Source organism: Asparagus officinalis, chromosome 5 (genome assembly GCF_001876935.1).
Source record: "Asparagus officinalis chromosome 5, Aspof.V1, whole genome shotgun sequence".
Taxonomy (NCBI): domain Eukaryota; kingdom Viridiplantae; phylum Streptophyta; class Magnoliopsida; order Asparagales; family Asparagaceae; genus Asparagus; species Asparagus officinalis.
The window spans coordinates 16,864,486-16,878,187 of NC_033798.1; the positions used below are offsets into that span (position 1 = coordinate 16,864,486).

At 36.9% G+C, this 13,702-nt stretch overlaps 1 protein-coding gene across 1 annotated transcript in view; it reads right to left on the minus strand.

Annotated features, from left to right (window-relative positions):
• Positions 1-7,382, minus strand: part of LOC109843025 (zinc finger CCCH domain-containing protein 30) — a 20,945-nt gene extending 13,563 nt beyond the window's left edge. Inside the window, exon 1 of the mRNA XM_020411958.1 lies at positions 7,174-7,382. Coding sequence (XP_020267547.1) covers positions 7,174-7,233 — 60 coding nt within the window. The 5' untranslated portion in view covers positions 7,234-7,382. The remainder of the gene's footprint in view (positions 1-7,173) is intronic.

Genomic DNA, 13,702 nt, shown 5'->3' on the forward strand with positions numbered 1-13,702 from the left:
CCGGCTGCCACTGTCAACATAATAAATAGCTAGCTATGGAGATTTACCAGTATCTTAACGGCAGCCTGTTACCATTACTTTGAAATTTGAATTGACATTTATCAAGTCCAAGGGAAAAAAATGGTCATATCCCTGATTCAGCTTGAGATCTATGAACTACCTCCGCTTTTCAGAACCTATTAGGAGTGGAAACGGGGTAGTCTACCTAAGTAATGCATCTACCATCCAAAACCTTGTGTATAAATCATGAAAGAATAAGTTCTGCACGAAATTAAATAGATAACGTAATTTAAGCCCCCCCGCACCCCCTCTCTGCGCTCTCTTCTCTCTCAAAAAGAAGAAATCAATATATCAAAGTGTATATATCAAGAAAGAATAAGTTACATGGAGATCAAATAGACACCGTTAATTTAAAGCCCAAAACAACTGGTGCATTAAGCTAAAAAGCTCGCTCTCTCTTCTCTCTTCTCTCTATATATATATTATATATATTATAATATATTATATATATATATATATGGGAAAAGTGAATCTAAGGTGACACCCAAGGCTCCACCTAAGGACAGCGCCTAAGAATCACATCATTTCCTAAAGTTTTACGATCTATTCCGTTGAACTTGATCTACACGTCTTAAACCAAACACACCAATTTTGGGATAACACCGTCGTGTTTTGACCTTTATCACTCGCGCAATTTTAACGGTTATCGAATGAATAGAACTTTTTGCACGGCTCAACGAATGGTCAAAACACAACGGGTACCCAAAATGTGTGTTTGGGTTTAAAGGTTAGAATCAAGTTCAACGGAACGGATCGCAAAAAAAAAGAAAATGATGTGATTCTAGACCGCCGTCTTAGGTGGGAGCCTAGGATGTCAGCTTAGATTCATTTTCCATTATAATATATATATTATATATATATATATATATATATATATATATTATATATATATAATATATATATATATAATTATATAATCTTGACTTTGATCGGCTGTCTTTACAAATTATAATAAATTTACTTCTTTTCATTATGATTATATTTACTTTTTTAATTATGTTAATTGTGGGCGGTACCAATAGGAACAAAGAAAATTAGGCATGAAATAAATATTATCCCCAAGCAAAAACTTCAAACCAAACAAGAAAATGTCGAGGGGTAGCAGGTCTCATGAGGGATATGAAGATTTATAGTCGTTTAGAAGTAATTGCAGCTTTAATTGATTCAAATACTACATTTTCTCTGCATTAGGGGAGAGGGGGGATTCACTACATTACTGGTGTACAATAGATCTTAATACACTGACTGCATGGTTTGATTATATTTAAAGTTCACGGCCAGAAAAATTTCGTATTGTTAGTTAGAAACCGTAATAGGCAGGGAAAGCCCACAGGAATATCCTGACATAAGATTTAATCAAAATCTGTTTATAAAAATCATATTTAGCCTGTAAAAAAAAATTTGGTCCTGGCAGTTCAAATCTGTGTATTAAGTCAGCAACAAGCAAAACTGGATGAAATCGAGACTTTACTATACCTAGGCCGGAAGACTTTATAGGAAATTATAGGCACACAATCATTAATAACTATTGAATTTTCATCTTTCAATTGTGCATATAAATTACAATAGCCTACCTTCATGTCATGTAATGAAAAGAAAACACTTCAAGAATGCAACTATAAGACCTAATATAACTCTTCTAAACTTAATCTTTTGTGACGAGTAATTTTCAAAACCCTCTCTAATGTTTATAAATTAGAGGAAATCTCCCTGAACTTTCAAAATTAAAGAAAACCCCCTAAACAGCTAGAATTATCATAACAGTGTCAATACAAAGGGCAAAAGTTCTAAACTACACTAATTACTATCATTGCGCTGGAAATTGGTGAGAAGTAGGAGGACAAGGTCAGGAAGGAGGTGGATGATGGAGGATTAGCGGGGATTCCGGCAACGTAAGAAAAAGAGAGATGAGGGAGAGGAAGGAGGCGATTTTGTAAAGAAAAATGGATGGGTGGTTGGAGGTAGGGGTGGAAATGAACCAAATAATTAACAAATAGTTTGATAATTGTTTGAGTAACTATTCGGTCATATTTGACTCGGTAGTTCATGTACCCTTAAACAAATATTTTTTAGTATTCGAGTTTACTAACTAATAGAATTTAACCATGTGTATATTTGATTCGTTTGCCTATCAAATATTCATTTAAAATTTAATCACTTATTATTTGTATTATTGCACATATGATGTCATACTTTCAACCCACTTATCATTTCTACTTAAGTTTTATGTACTGATTTTTAAGACTTAAATAATATTAAATCTGTTTTCTTTGAAAATTTTAATTTATACACACACACATCATATATTATAAAGAAATAATTTTTATTTATGAATTTAAATACTATTTGAAAATCAAATTCTTTAGCAGAACAAACATACTTGGATTCAATAAGTATTCGTGAATATTCATGAATATTTATCAAATACCAAGTATTTGAGTTCGAATTCGAAAAACTCCATATGTGAATATTACAGCTTGCATTCAAATTCGATAATCTATACTACTATAAAAGATGATTGCTATGTTAAAACTTTTGATTTCCTTTTATACCCTCTCAATTTTAGTAATTCTCAGTAACTGTAAGTATTCAAGTTTATGTGGTTCCAATGACTATTAGGTTCCCTTGAAATTATGTTTTTGGTTAAGCACTAATTATCATGTTAGTTATCTTGTGAGGACTTTTGGGCTCCCATGAAATTGTATTTTGGGTTAAGCACTTATTCTTAATTTTGTTTTACATAATTATTATTCAGCTCCATAATATAGTTATGTGTATGTAATAATATGATGAAAGATAATATTTTTGAGTAACTAACCAAGATTATATTATGAAAATGCCTCTTTATGCATAAAGAAAGACACAATTTTCATCTTGACGAAGTTAAATATGAGGAATGTTTGACCAATAATTTCTTCATGTTCTTTGTTTAGAAGAATGGAGAACTTGCTTGTAATTATACCATAGAATTGTGCTTAATGTTGTACAAATTATGTACCGTGTGCTAATGTAGTAGCTAACTATTTTGATGTGGACTCCCATGAAAGGAGAGAATGAGCACTAAAGAGTAACTTCTAGAAAAAATATATGAGGATGGATAATCAAATTATTTGAAGAGATGAAGAGTCAATAGGAAAGTTTAATTACAAGATATTGATGGTTAAATAAAAATGATGTGCACTCAATTTAACAAGAAATTAGATAACGTTGAAATATCCTTATATTTATAATTTAAAGCGAACCACTACTTAAAACTACAGATTCTGGACCACAATGATACTCTTTGGTAGTTATTTTCATTATAGGAAACCTAAGTTGATACTATATTAGAGTGGACCCCTAAAGTTTCGCTGTTTTGAGATAATCCCCTAATACTTATTGTTTAAAATATAAATTTAACATTAAAAACTAATTTAATAACATATGTTAATCTATAATTGTATCATGCATCACGTGCAACGCACGTATGACATACTAGTATTAAACAAATACAAATATGAACACGATAGTATTCGGTTCGATTCGATCATTTACCACCCCTACTGGGAAGGGAGGGGGTGTTGATTAGGAAGGAATGGAGGAGGGTGAGCTGGGTAGAGAGGACTCCAGTGACAAAGAAAAAGAGAAGGTGAGGATGAGGGAGAGGAAGGAGATGGAGATTTTACATAGGAGATAGGTGATGTTGAAAAGATTTGGTAGAGAGAAGGGATTTGGTAGGGGAGTTTAGGCAAATGATGGCGGAGTAGAGTGGGTTCCGACAATTATTATTGTCGCGACAAGTATAGAGGTTTTCATGCAAAAGTCACCCCCAAAACAAAAAAAAACACCCCCCAAAGTTTAGGAGGGTTTCGTGAAAAACCCGAAAAGGTGAGGATAATTTTGTGAAGCTTATGTTGCACAGGTACTATGCAGTTGCCGATACAGGTGCGGGACACGAAAAATTTATAAAATATAGAGTATTGGATACAGCTAAAATTATCCAAAAGATGTCACATGTACATGATAGCTTAAACTCTTCAATCATGGTACCTAAGGGTTTTTTATCTAATTTAAAAAGTTTAGAGGAGTTTATGCAAAACACCTAAAATTCATGTAAAATTGGATGAAGTTGAGACTTTAGAATCCCATGGTCAAAAGAATCCAAAGGCATAGGCATGCAATCATTAATTTAGATTGATTTTTCACCATTTAATTGTTGCAAAGGTACCTACCTCAATATCATGTGCTGAAGAAAAAAATTATTTCAAGCAGGCTCTCTTGTTTACTTATTTCCTTTAATGGCATTAGAAAATCCATATTCTTCTTGTTCAATCAAGTACTTTATGTACTCCCAAAATGCAGCCATTAGACGTATACAACTTCCCAACATGTTATTTGGCCTATAACTGCCTTCTAATGCATACCTAATACACTCCTAAAACAAAAAAACATCCTCAAAGGGACTATTTTTATAGTATTATATGCACCTTAGATAAATAAGTAGGGTCAATTGCAAACAAACTCCCTATAGTATCACACAATTGCCAATAGACCCTCTGTAGGTCTATTTGTTGTGAATAGACACCCTGAAGTTCTATTTGTTACGAATAGACCCCTTGTAGTATTGGATCAAGTGCAAATATTCCCCATTAGTTAACTTTCTTTACTCTTTTGAAAGTAAAAAAAAAAGCAATTGGGTGTATATGCTCACCAATAGAATTATAGGGGGCCCATCCACACTCTTGGAAATTTTTTAATGATTTAAGCGTAAAAAATTCAGTCTGGGGGTGTATTTGCAACAAATAGACCTCCAAGACGTCTATTGGCAATTGGATGATACTATAGAGCATTTGTTCGCAATTAACCCAAATAAGTATAATGAGATTTCATTTAAAGCATTATAGATTTATAGTTATTATATTTTGTTTGAACTGTAAGCTGAAGGCTGCAGGATAATGATCAGCAAGCCAAATGTTTTAACTTGTTGTCAAACAAATATGTCATTAGCAGTCAATCCAACAAAAGACTCTTGCATTTTTACTAGAATCTGAAAGCTTGTAGCAGATTCAGCATTACATTTGCGTTATCTTAGTAACAGAGCCCTCGGTTTCTTCCTGATGAAGCACATCAATGAGGTTATATTTTTAAATATATAATATCATTTCCTTTCTCCAGTGGCATATATATATATATATATATATATTGAGGCAAATAAAACCTGTTTCAACATATGCAACTTCAAACATTATTGGCTTGTCCACCTTATATAAAGCCTATTGAATATTACGACACTCACATCCTGTATTATATTTTATCATGAGAAAGTTTAGACGTACTTTTTGCACAACCACCAAATACTACACCACACAGTAATCTTGAAGTCCAGATGCAGTAGGTTGACATGACTTTCCAACAATTCACCAGGCTATGAAAGCCTTGCATCTCACATCTATTTGATTTCTCACTATTAAACAAGTTTTATTTATAAGTCTTTTTAATATTATAAGTGGCATTATGAATTATGAATGTATATACACCGCATTATAATTTTTTTAGTTCACTGGATGTAGTAGGTTGGTATGTTCTGTTTATCCTGTCTGCAAGTCACCAAGTTATGAAATGCTACACTTACATTTTGATCAATACTTCACATATTTATATGTTAAGCAAAAATTATGAATTAATTTTAAAGATATCATATATGCTATGTTTCAATTATAGTGTACCCCGAATGCAGTAGGCTCATTATTCAGAATCCATTTCGTCCTTGCTATGCATCAGTTTTGAGAACTTTTAAGGTCCAACAAGTTCTTACTGCAGCTGTTGTTTCATGGGTTATAAGTGCATAACCATAGGTTAAACAGTAATACGACTTATATGAATCAACTTGGTGTATCCTTTTGTAAAACATTCTTAAACATGAACCAATAAGCTGCTCCATTTGAGGATTTTCTTACATCCATTTAGATGAGTGTCAAAGAGGATGGAACGAGCTTTATGCGCTTCAACTACTGCCGAAAAAAAATGTAATCTTGCAGAATATCTAGAAAAATCATGTAATGTCAAATACATATTATTAGTTTAAGCATAGTACCAATGTTTAGCAGGTCCTTTGTTCAAGCTTTATTAATACGACGATGTCAAATTTTTAGCTTGTTTAATATACATTATTAGCCTAAGACCCATTATCATAAGCTTAAGCGATCAGCATGCATATGATGGGTTGTTGTTGCTGTTGTTGTTCAGCTTTCCCTTCCTTCGCAGTTGGATTATGATTATTTGTAGTAAATTCTTGTGCTTTCCAATGGGAAATGTCACAACAATGAGATGAAGTAGATCACATCGACGAATTAAAGTGGAAAACAAACAGAGAGACCACTGGCTAATAAATTAAGATCCACCGGAGGAGGGGGCTGAATCGAATCAGAAAAGGGCGAAAAAGGAAAGAATTAGATCAGTCACCCCTCACCCTCACCCCACCCTCGATCACCTAACCCTAACACTCACCCCCACCCTCACCTAACCCTAACCTTACCCGAACCCTCACCATCACCCCCACCCTCACCTAACCCTCGTCTAATCCTAATCCTAACCCAAACCCTAACCCTAACCCTCGCCTAACCCCAACCCTAACCCTCACCCTCTAATGTCAAATACATATTATTAGTTTAAGCATAGTACCAATGTTTAGCAGGTCCTTTGTTCAAGCTTTATTAATACGACGATGTCAAATTTTTAGCTTGTTTAATATACATTATTAGCCTAAGACCCATTATCATAAGCTTAAGCGATCAGCATGCATATGATGGGTTGTTGTTGCTGTTGTTGTTCAGCTTTCCCTTCCTTCGCAGTTGGATTATGATTATTTGTAGTAAATTCTTGTGCTTTCCAATGGGAAATGTCACAACAATGAGATGAAGTAGATCACATCGACGAATTAAAGTGGAAAACAAACAGAGAGACCACTGGCTAATAAATTAAGATCCACCGGAGGAGGGGGCTGAATCGAATCAGAAAAGGGCGAAAAAGGAAAGAATTAGATCAGCAGATTCCTTAAAAATCAAAACTTTGCAGCATGGTATCAGATTTATTTTTGTATTGTTTATTTTTTTTATTTTTTTTATTTTTTTTTACCTTACACAGATTCCCATCGGTTGGCCACGAAACCCTCTTGGCTTGCTTCAATCCAGCCATCCAAAAGCCCTAGCCCGAGGAAAGACGAACAACTCGACGATCTAATCGACAAAACAAAACCCTAACCCTAATCGATTCCTTGTTATCTTTAATCTTCTGTTTGTAAAGAAGAAGGGGGGATGACGAAGAAGAAGAAGGGGCCAGATGAGTATTAGGGCACGCGGCGGTCTGGGTTTTATTTTGGGCCTTTTCGACATTAGTCCCCCACGTCTTTCATATTTTGAGATAAGCCTTCCAAATCTTCATATTTTGCAATAGTCCCCCTAACCTTCAAGTGTATTGAAATTAATCCCCCAAATCTTCATATTCAGAAATAGTCTCTTAAATATTTTAAGCACTTTTAAGTAAGTCCCTAGGCTTTTAACTTGGTGCAAACTATGAAGACTAATTCCATTACACTTTGAAGATTTTGAGGGACTCAGGTAAAAAATATGAGGATTTAGGAGACTAATTTCAAACTATTAAGGTTTGAGGGACTACTATCTGAACAATTTTTTTTTTTTGTGTGTGGAGTTATGGCAAAGCAAATAGCCCTTGCAACCAAATCATTCTAGTTATGACAACTCTTGTGTCACACCAAGACATAAATGGTATATAACTAGACCAGCAGAACATCACTTGGACGATGTCGAATCTAAATAATATACTCAAGCCTCTAATTTGCATGCTATTTTTTTACAAAATATGAATTTGCAGAAAATATTATATACTTCAGGTCTTGTGAGATAATATCCAAAAAAATTGAAATTAATTTCCAAAATCAACATATACCTGAATATCCATTGTTCCCGATTCAACAAGCTCTATACTCTGGAATATACAGGCCACATGCGAAAAAGATAAGAAAAATGGATAAATAACAAAAACAAATCCGTAAGAGTGGATAGTAGCAAGTATCACCAAAGGACATGATCCAAAGGACAGAATATAAAAAAAGGTAATTCGCTACACAAATAAGATCAAATAAAAGAAGGCTTAAAGCAATATTCATCAATGATTCAAAAATAGAGACAATATCAATAATTGAAGATGAATACAGAAAGATATACATGATTTAGCAAATACAAATCTAAGAACGACACTCAACTCATGTCAAATCTTTCCTACTAGTTATGTTTCTCATGGGAACATATCTCTGAATTCATTATTTGGCACACGGTAGTTCAAAACTCAAAACACTAACATACTGAACATAAACATACTTATTATTCATCATGCATGCATAACCATATACATATATCATATAAGCATGTGCAATCAAATTTGTAAATTCCTAGTATACTTATTGTAGGCTGTCTAAAAATTACTGCAGATAGCTGATCCCCGCAAAGCACTAACGATGGAAGTTATAATTTGACGACTTTCACATCAACAATCTGACGACTTTCACAACAGCATACGAGAGTTACAAATTGATGACTCTCACATTTTAAAGAGCCAAATGCAAGGATTATAAGATGACGATCCTTGCAACACTCAAAGAAAGAGATTACAATTGATAATCTCTTCAAGGCCAAACGCGAGGGTCCACCCTTGCGTTTCAAACTCCAAACGTGGGTCTCACCTCCGCGTTTCATACTCCAAACGCAGGTCTCACCTCCGCGTTCCAAACTCCAAACGTGAGGCTCACCTCCGCGTTCCAAACTCCAAACCCGGGGCTCAACTCCGCATTCCAAACTCTAAACACAAGGCTCACCTTCGCGTTTCAAGAACTAAAACGCGAGGATCACCTCCGCGTTTCATAGGCTAAATGCGAGGCTCACTCCCAAACGCGAACCTCATATTTGAATGCTTCAAACACGATTTGAACGGTTTCAAAACCATTTTACACATAATGGGTCATTAAGCCCCCATTACGGAGTGAATTAAGGGGTCAATTATACCCCTTAAACGCTATAAATAGCTGGGTTTGCAACTAAAATAGGGTTAGCTTGGTTAAGGCTTTTGTTAGAGTTTTGGAGATCATTTGCCTTGACTTTTGAACCATTTTCGGTTGAAGAACTTTGAGATTGGCTATTTGGCTTATTTTAGCTAAAAAGGGATTAATTTTCTTCTGAAATTAACTCTTTCGTAGAGTTCTTAAACTCGTTTAGAGTTCTAAACTTGCCTTGCAAGTTCTTCCCAGCGTAAAAGTCAAGAGGAAGAGACAACGTTCTACGAAGCGAAGTGCTTGGATCGTTAACGAGATACAAGATTTAAGCTCTCATCGTCACCAAGAAGAACCCAATTTTAAACAAAAGGAATGATCTTCATTGATTTCTTCTCTCTTTTGTAAATCGGGAAACCGATAAAGAAGATTGTAATTTCTTTTTTCTAAGTTAGTTAAAGATAGATTGCAAAGAGAGATTGTATTCATTCTTTTCCTGAGCTAGTTAGAAAGAATAATATTAATATATCTCACAAATAAAAGATGACGACTCTGTTGGGAAGAGCTTTTTCACCAATGAAGAGGTGGTGGCGCAATTCGACACCAAACTAGTGGGAACCACTGATAAACTTTGACTGTTGAGTTCGACCATGCCAAGTATGAAGAGTTTCTCTCCTCCGGATCTCTTAGCCCTAAGACTATGTGCAAGATCCTCAAAGTATTCAAGGAGACTGGGATTCCTCCTATTGTTGACTCGCCGAAGGAGTGTCTCTCCTTTGGATCCCACTGTTCATATAGCCCTTCTTCAGAAGGAGAAGACTTAGCTCTAACTGAACTCGTTAATCAAGTTAGAAGCCCTACACACATGCCTAAACAACGGGTATAGGGTCACAAGAGGCCCATTATAGTGACTAACATGATCATTATAGATGGTGATGCCACTACAAAAGCCTTAAGTCAGGCTAAGAAGAATGTTGCTCGACGAATGAGAAGATCCCTACTACGAGCACAACTCTTAGAAAGCCGATCAACCAACCAACAAGAGCTTCGTGTTTGTGATCCTCAACACAATCATGAGCTTCACATTTTAACTTTAGAACGCGAGCCTCGCATTTATGTGCCCAAGCACGAGCCTTGCAAAAGCCAGGCTGAACGCGATCCTCAATGGCGTGTTTCACAATCAAAACACGGACCTCAAGTCCACGTTGAACGTGGACTTCAGGCCTACGTTGATCAATCAAAATGCGAACCTCACATTCAAAAAAGTGTTGCACACGACCCTCGCGTGTCCACTCTTAAATGCGACCTTCGTGTTCTTACTCCTCAACGCGACCCTCGCATTTCTAATACTAAACGTGATGTGATCCGTCGTGTTCAGAAGAACCAACATGGATTTAAGATCCATGTTCACTAGGATCCAATCCCGCCTAACTATGGATAGGGGGTTCCAACTCAAACCTCACATTTAATGAGTAACTATTCTTGAGTTCCTGCAACGTATTTGAGAGAGTTCTTATCAAGAGAAAGACCGGTACAATAAGTCGCTCATTCATGCTAATGTGAACGGCTAGTTTCTGCGGTCCTCTCAGGATGCCAATGTTGCGCACCTATAACAAGACCGTCAGTGTTCGACCGACTGACAAACGTTACTTTGCCTAATAAGCGACGACGTTCTCTCAAGAAGAAAACTCTAGAGGATGAATATCTTGGAGTTACTATCAATATGATTGGTAGAGGGCAGTCATCAATCTCTAGCTCCGAAGAGTCTCTTGGCTTGAAAGAGATCCCGAGTGAGTATGATGGAATCTATCAACACACTCAGACTCGAAAAGGAGTTATACCCCCTGTCGGCTATCAAAAGTTGGATAAAGGAATTAAGTCTGAAGATGAACATTCAGCCATCACAGAGTCTCAATCCTCAAGTTCTTTCGTAGAATATGAGAGTTATGCTTATATGGTGGGAAACCCCGAAGCAAGTCATGCTCAAATCACAGCAGGAGACTATCAATGAACTTCGAATCTTGATGGCCTAAATTGTTGCGGACAAGGCCAAGTCCCAAAAAGTAGACTCACCTCCTCAGCATGAATCTTTTCGAAGAGTGGGATCATCGTCATCAAAGGGGAAGGAAAAAGTGATCGAGACTTCTGATTAAGAAGCTCACCACATAGAATCTTCGTCTGTAGATGGAAAAGAGACCAATAATGAGCAGAATCCTCAGTCGACCAAAATGTCATTGCTAATAGAAGCGAGCTCCAAGATGAGGGAGTTGTTAAACCATATCCAGCCGAATGGGATACAACCCCTTATCCTCCTAAATTTAAAGTCCCGACTCTGCAAGCTTTTGACGGCACAGGATCATCAAACCATCACATCTATTATTTCAAGTCATAAAGTAGAAATGTAGTAGGAAATGATGATGTACTGACTCGGTTGTTCATTAGCACCCTCAAAGGGGTTGCCTTTAGATGGTTCATGAAACTACATGTAGGATCTATCCAGAAGTGGATAGATCTAGAGAGACTCTTCCTGTCAAGGTTCTTTGAAGATGATACGGAAGTCTCCATCCTTCTCTTCTCACCACCAAGCAGAAGAAATGGGAACCCATCAAAGCCTTTGTTTAGAGATTTCGAAGCATGGCTCTTCGATGTCCGACGGGTATGATACAGTCTACTTTGGTGAAAACCTGTCGACGCAATTTGCAAACCAACCTCCTAACCCAAATGAGAGTTGCAGAGTATCATTCCTAGAAATAGCTAGTCTCCTAAGGTGAACAGGTTGAAGAAAAATTTGTCACCACGATCAAAGCCAAAGAGGAAGGCAAACAGAAGCAACCGACGCAACGTGGTCAAGGCAATGCTTCCTGATCAAAAGGAAAAGATACCCTAGCCACTGAAGCTAATACTTGAGCGCTACCTACTAAACAGGGAAAGACATTGGGTCAATAAAGAGCACCCAAGTAGTACTCTTTCAAATAGGATCACGTGGTCACTTTGTTCAAGCTACTTTAGAAGAACAACAAGTTGAATCTTCTTGAAGTGAAGAAACCTGAAAAGGTGAGAAAGGTGGATGATCCTAACTACTGCCTCTACCACTGAATGCTTGGGCATCCGACAAAGATATGTTATATCTTTAAGGATATCCTGTAGGCCCTAATTGATGTCAAAGTACTCAAATTAAAGCCGGAATAGAAGACTGTATATACCAACATGATATCGGTCCAGTTCGGGAATTTCTCACCCGTTGCAACTCCTAATAGTACTGTCCCTATCCCTAAGGGGGAGCTTCACTTGAAAAACACTGACCCACATGGTCAAAAAGATAAAGGATCAGTACCCCTTACTACTCTAAAAGGAGTGATAATATGGGTCCATCCCGATCTGCTTGATGACCAGCAATGGACAAGTGCGTCGGGAAAGAAAAAGAGAAACAAGGCTAAATCTTCTAATATGATTAGCCTCTCTCCAAATAAAGATGATACGCATCTGATCCCTCTCACTGACTCTGAGGAGGAGAGGACTGCTCTTGCGGCCGAGCAAGAAGCAAATCTTAGAGCATGTACCAGGTCAAGAAAGACATACCTAAGAGGCTGCTCAAGAAGCAGAAAAATAGGCTGAAGACGCTGGGGGTACCATTCCCAAGAAGATAGCTGATAAAGAGAAGCAGAAGGAGGTTTGCTATAACAAGAACATTCTTCAACAAGAAGCTGAGGGGTCAAGTACTCCCTTCCATTTCAATGTCATGATCCAACATGGTAACATTCATGCTAAGATCACTCTTTACGAGCTCCTCAAGCTGTCTAAGTCCACGAGAAGAGCTTCGATTGAAGCTTTAACAGATACATAGAGCTTTATTACATAACTTCTTGTAGTCCCAGAAGCTACAAAAGGACCTTCTTGTGCACAATGCTTATAGGTTGCAAAAAGTCCGCCCTGCATATCATTCACAAAAGAAGATACACAAATCAAGCATAAGCATGACAAGCCTTTGTACTATACAGGGTATATTGGGTCTTTTGAGATCAGCCACGTCCAGGTCGACCCGGGCTCCGCACTCAACATTATGCCGTACAAGGTTATGTAATTCTTAGGGATTCTCCTACATCGGCTGAGCTCCACCCAGACTACTATTTTTGACTTCAACGCTAATAGCACAAGACTGTAGGGTCAAAAAATTAATGTTTGATTGATTCTCTTATTTTAAGAAAACTAGGTTCGATCACTTAGTACGAAACCCTTACAATCACTCACACTCTCTCTTGATTATAGATGCAGAGAAGATTAATTCAGCTCCTCTTTATTTAACATGAGCTCTTGGTGGCGAAAGGATGCTTCCCTCGAGATTGCCTCCCATTGACAATGAGAACAAGGTTGCTAAGGCTTCTGACGTTCATTAGACTTCTAGAACTAAGATTCGAATTCCATATCTACACACAGAAGCCCAAATTTCTGATGATTCTTGAAATATAAATTGCCAAAAGTCTAAAAGTCCAAACCCCTTTCTCTATAGTCATCTATGGTTATTTATAAGGTTTAAGCATGTAGCTGACGTGCTAAGAACGCGGGTAGAGGGGCGTAACTATCTCCTCCAAATCAGCGCACGCC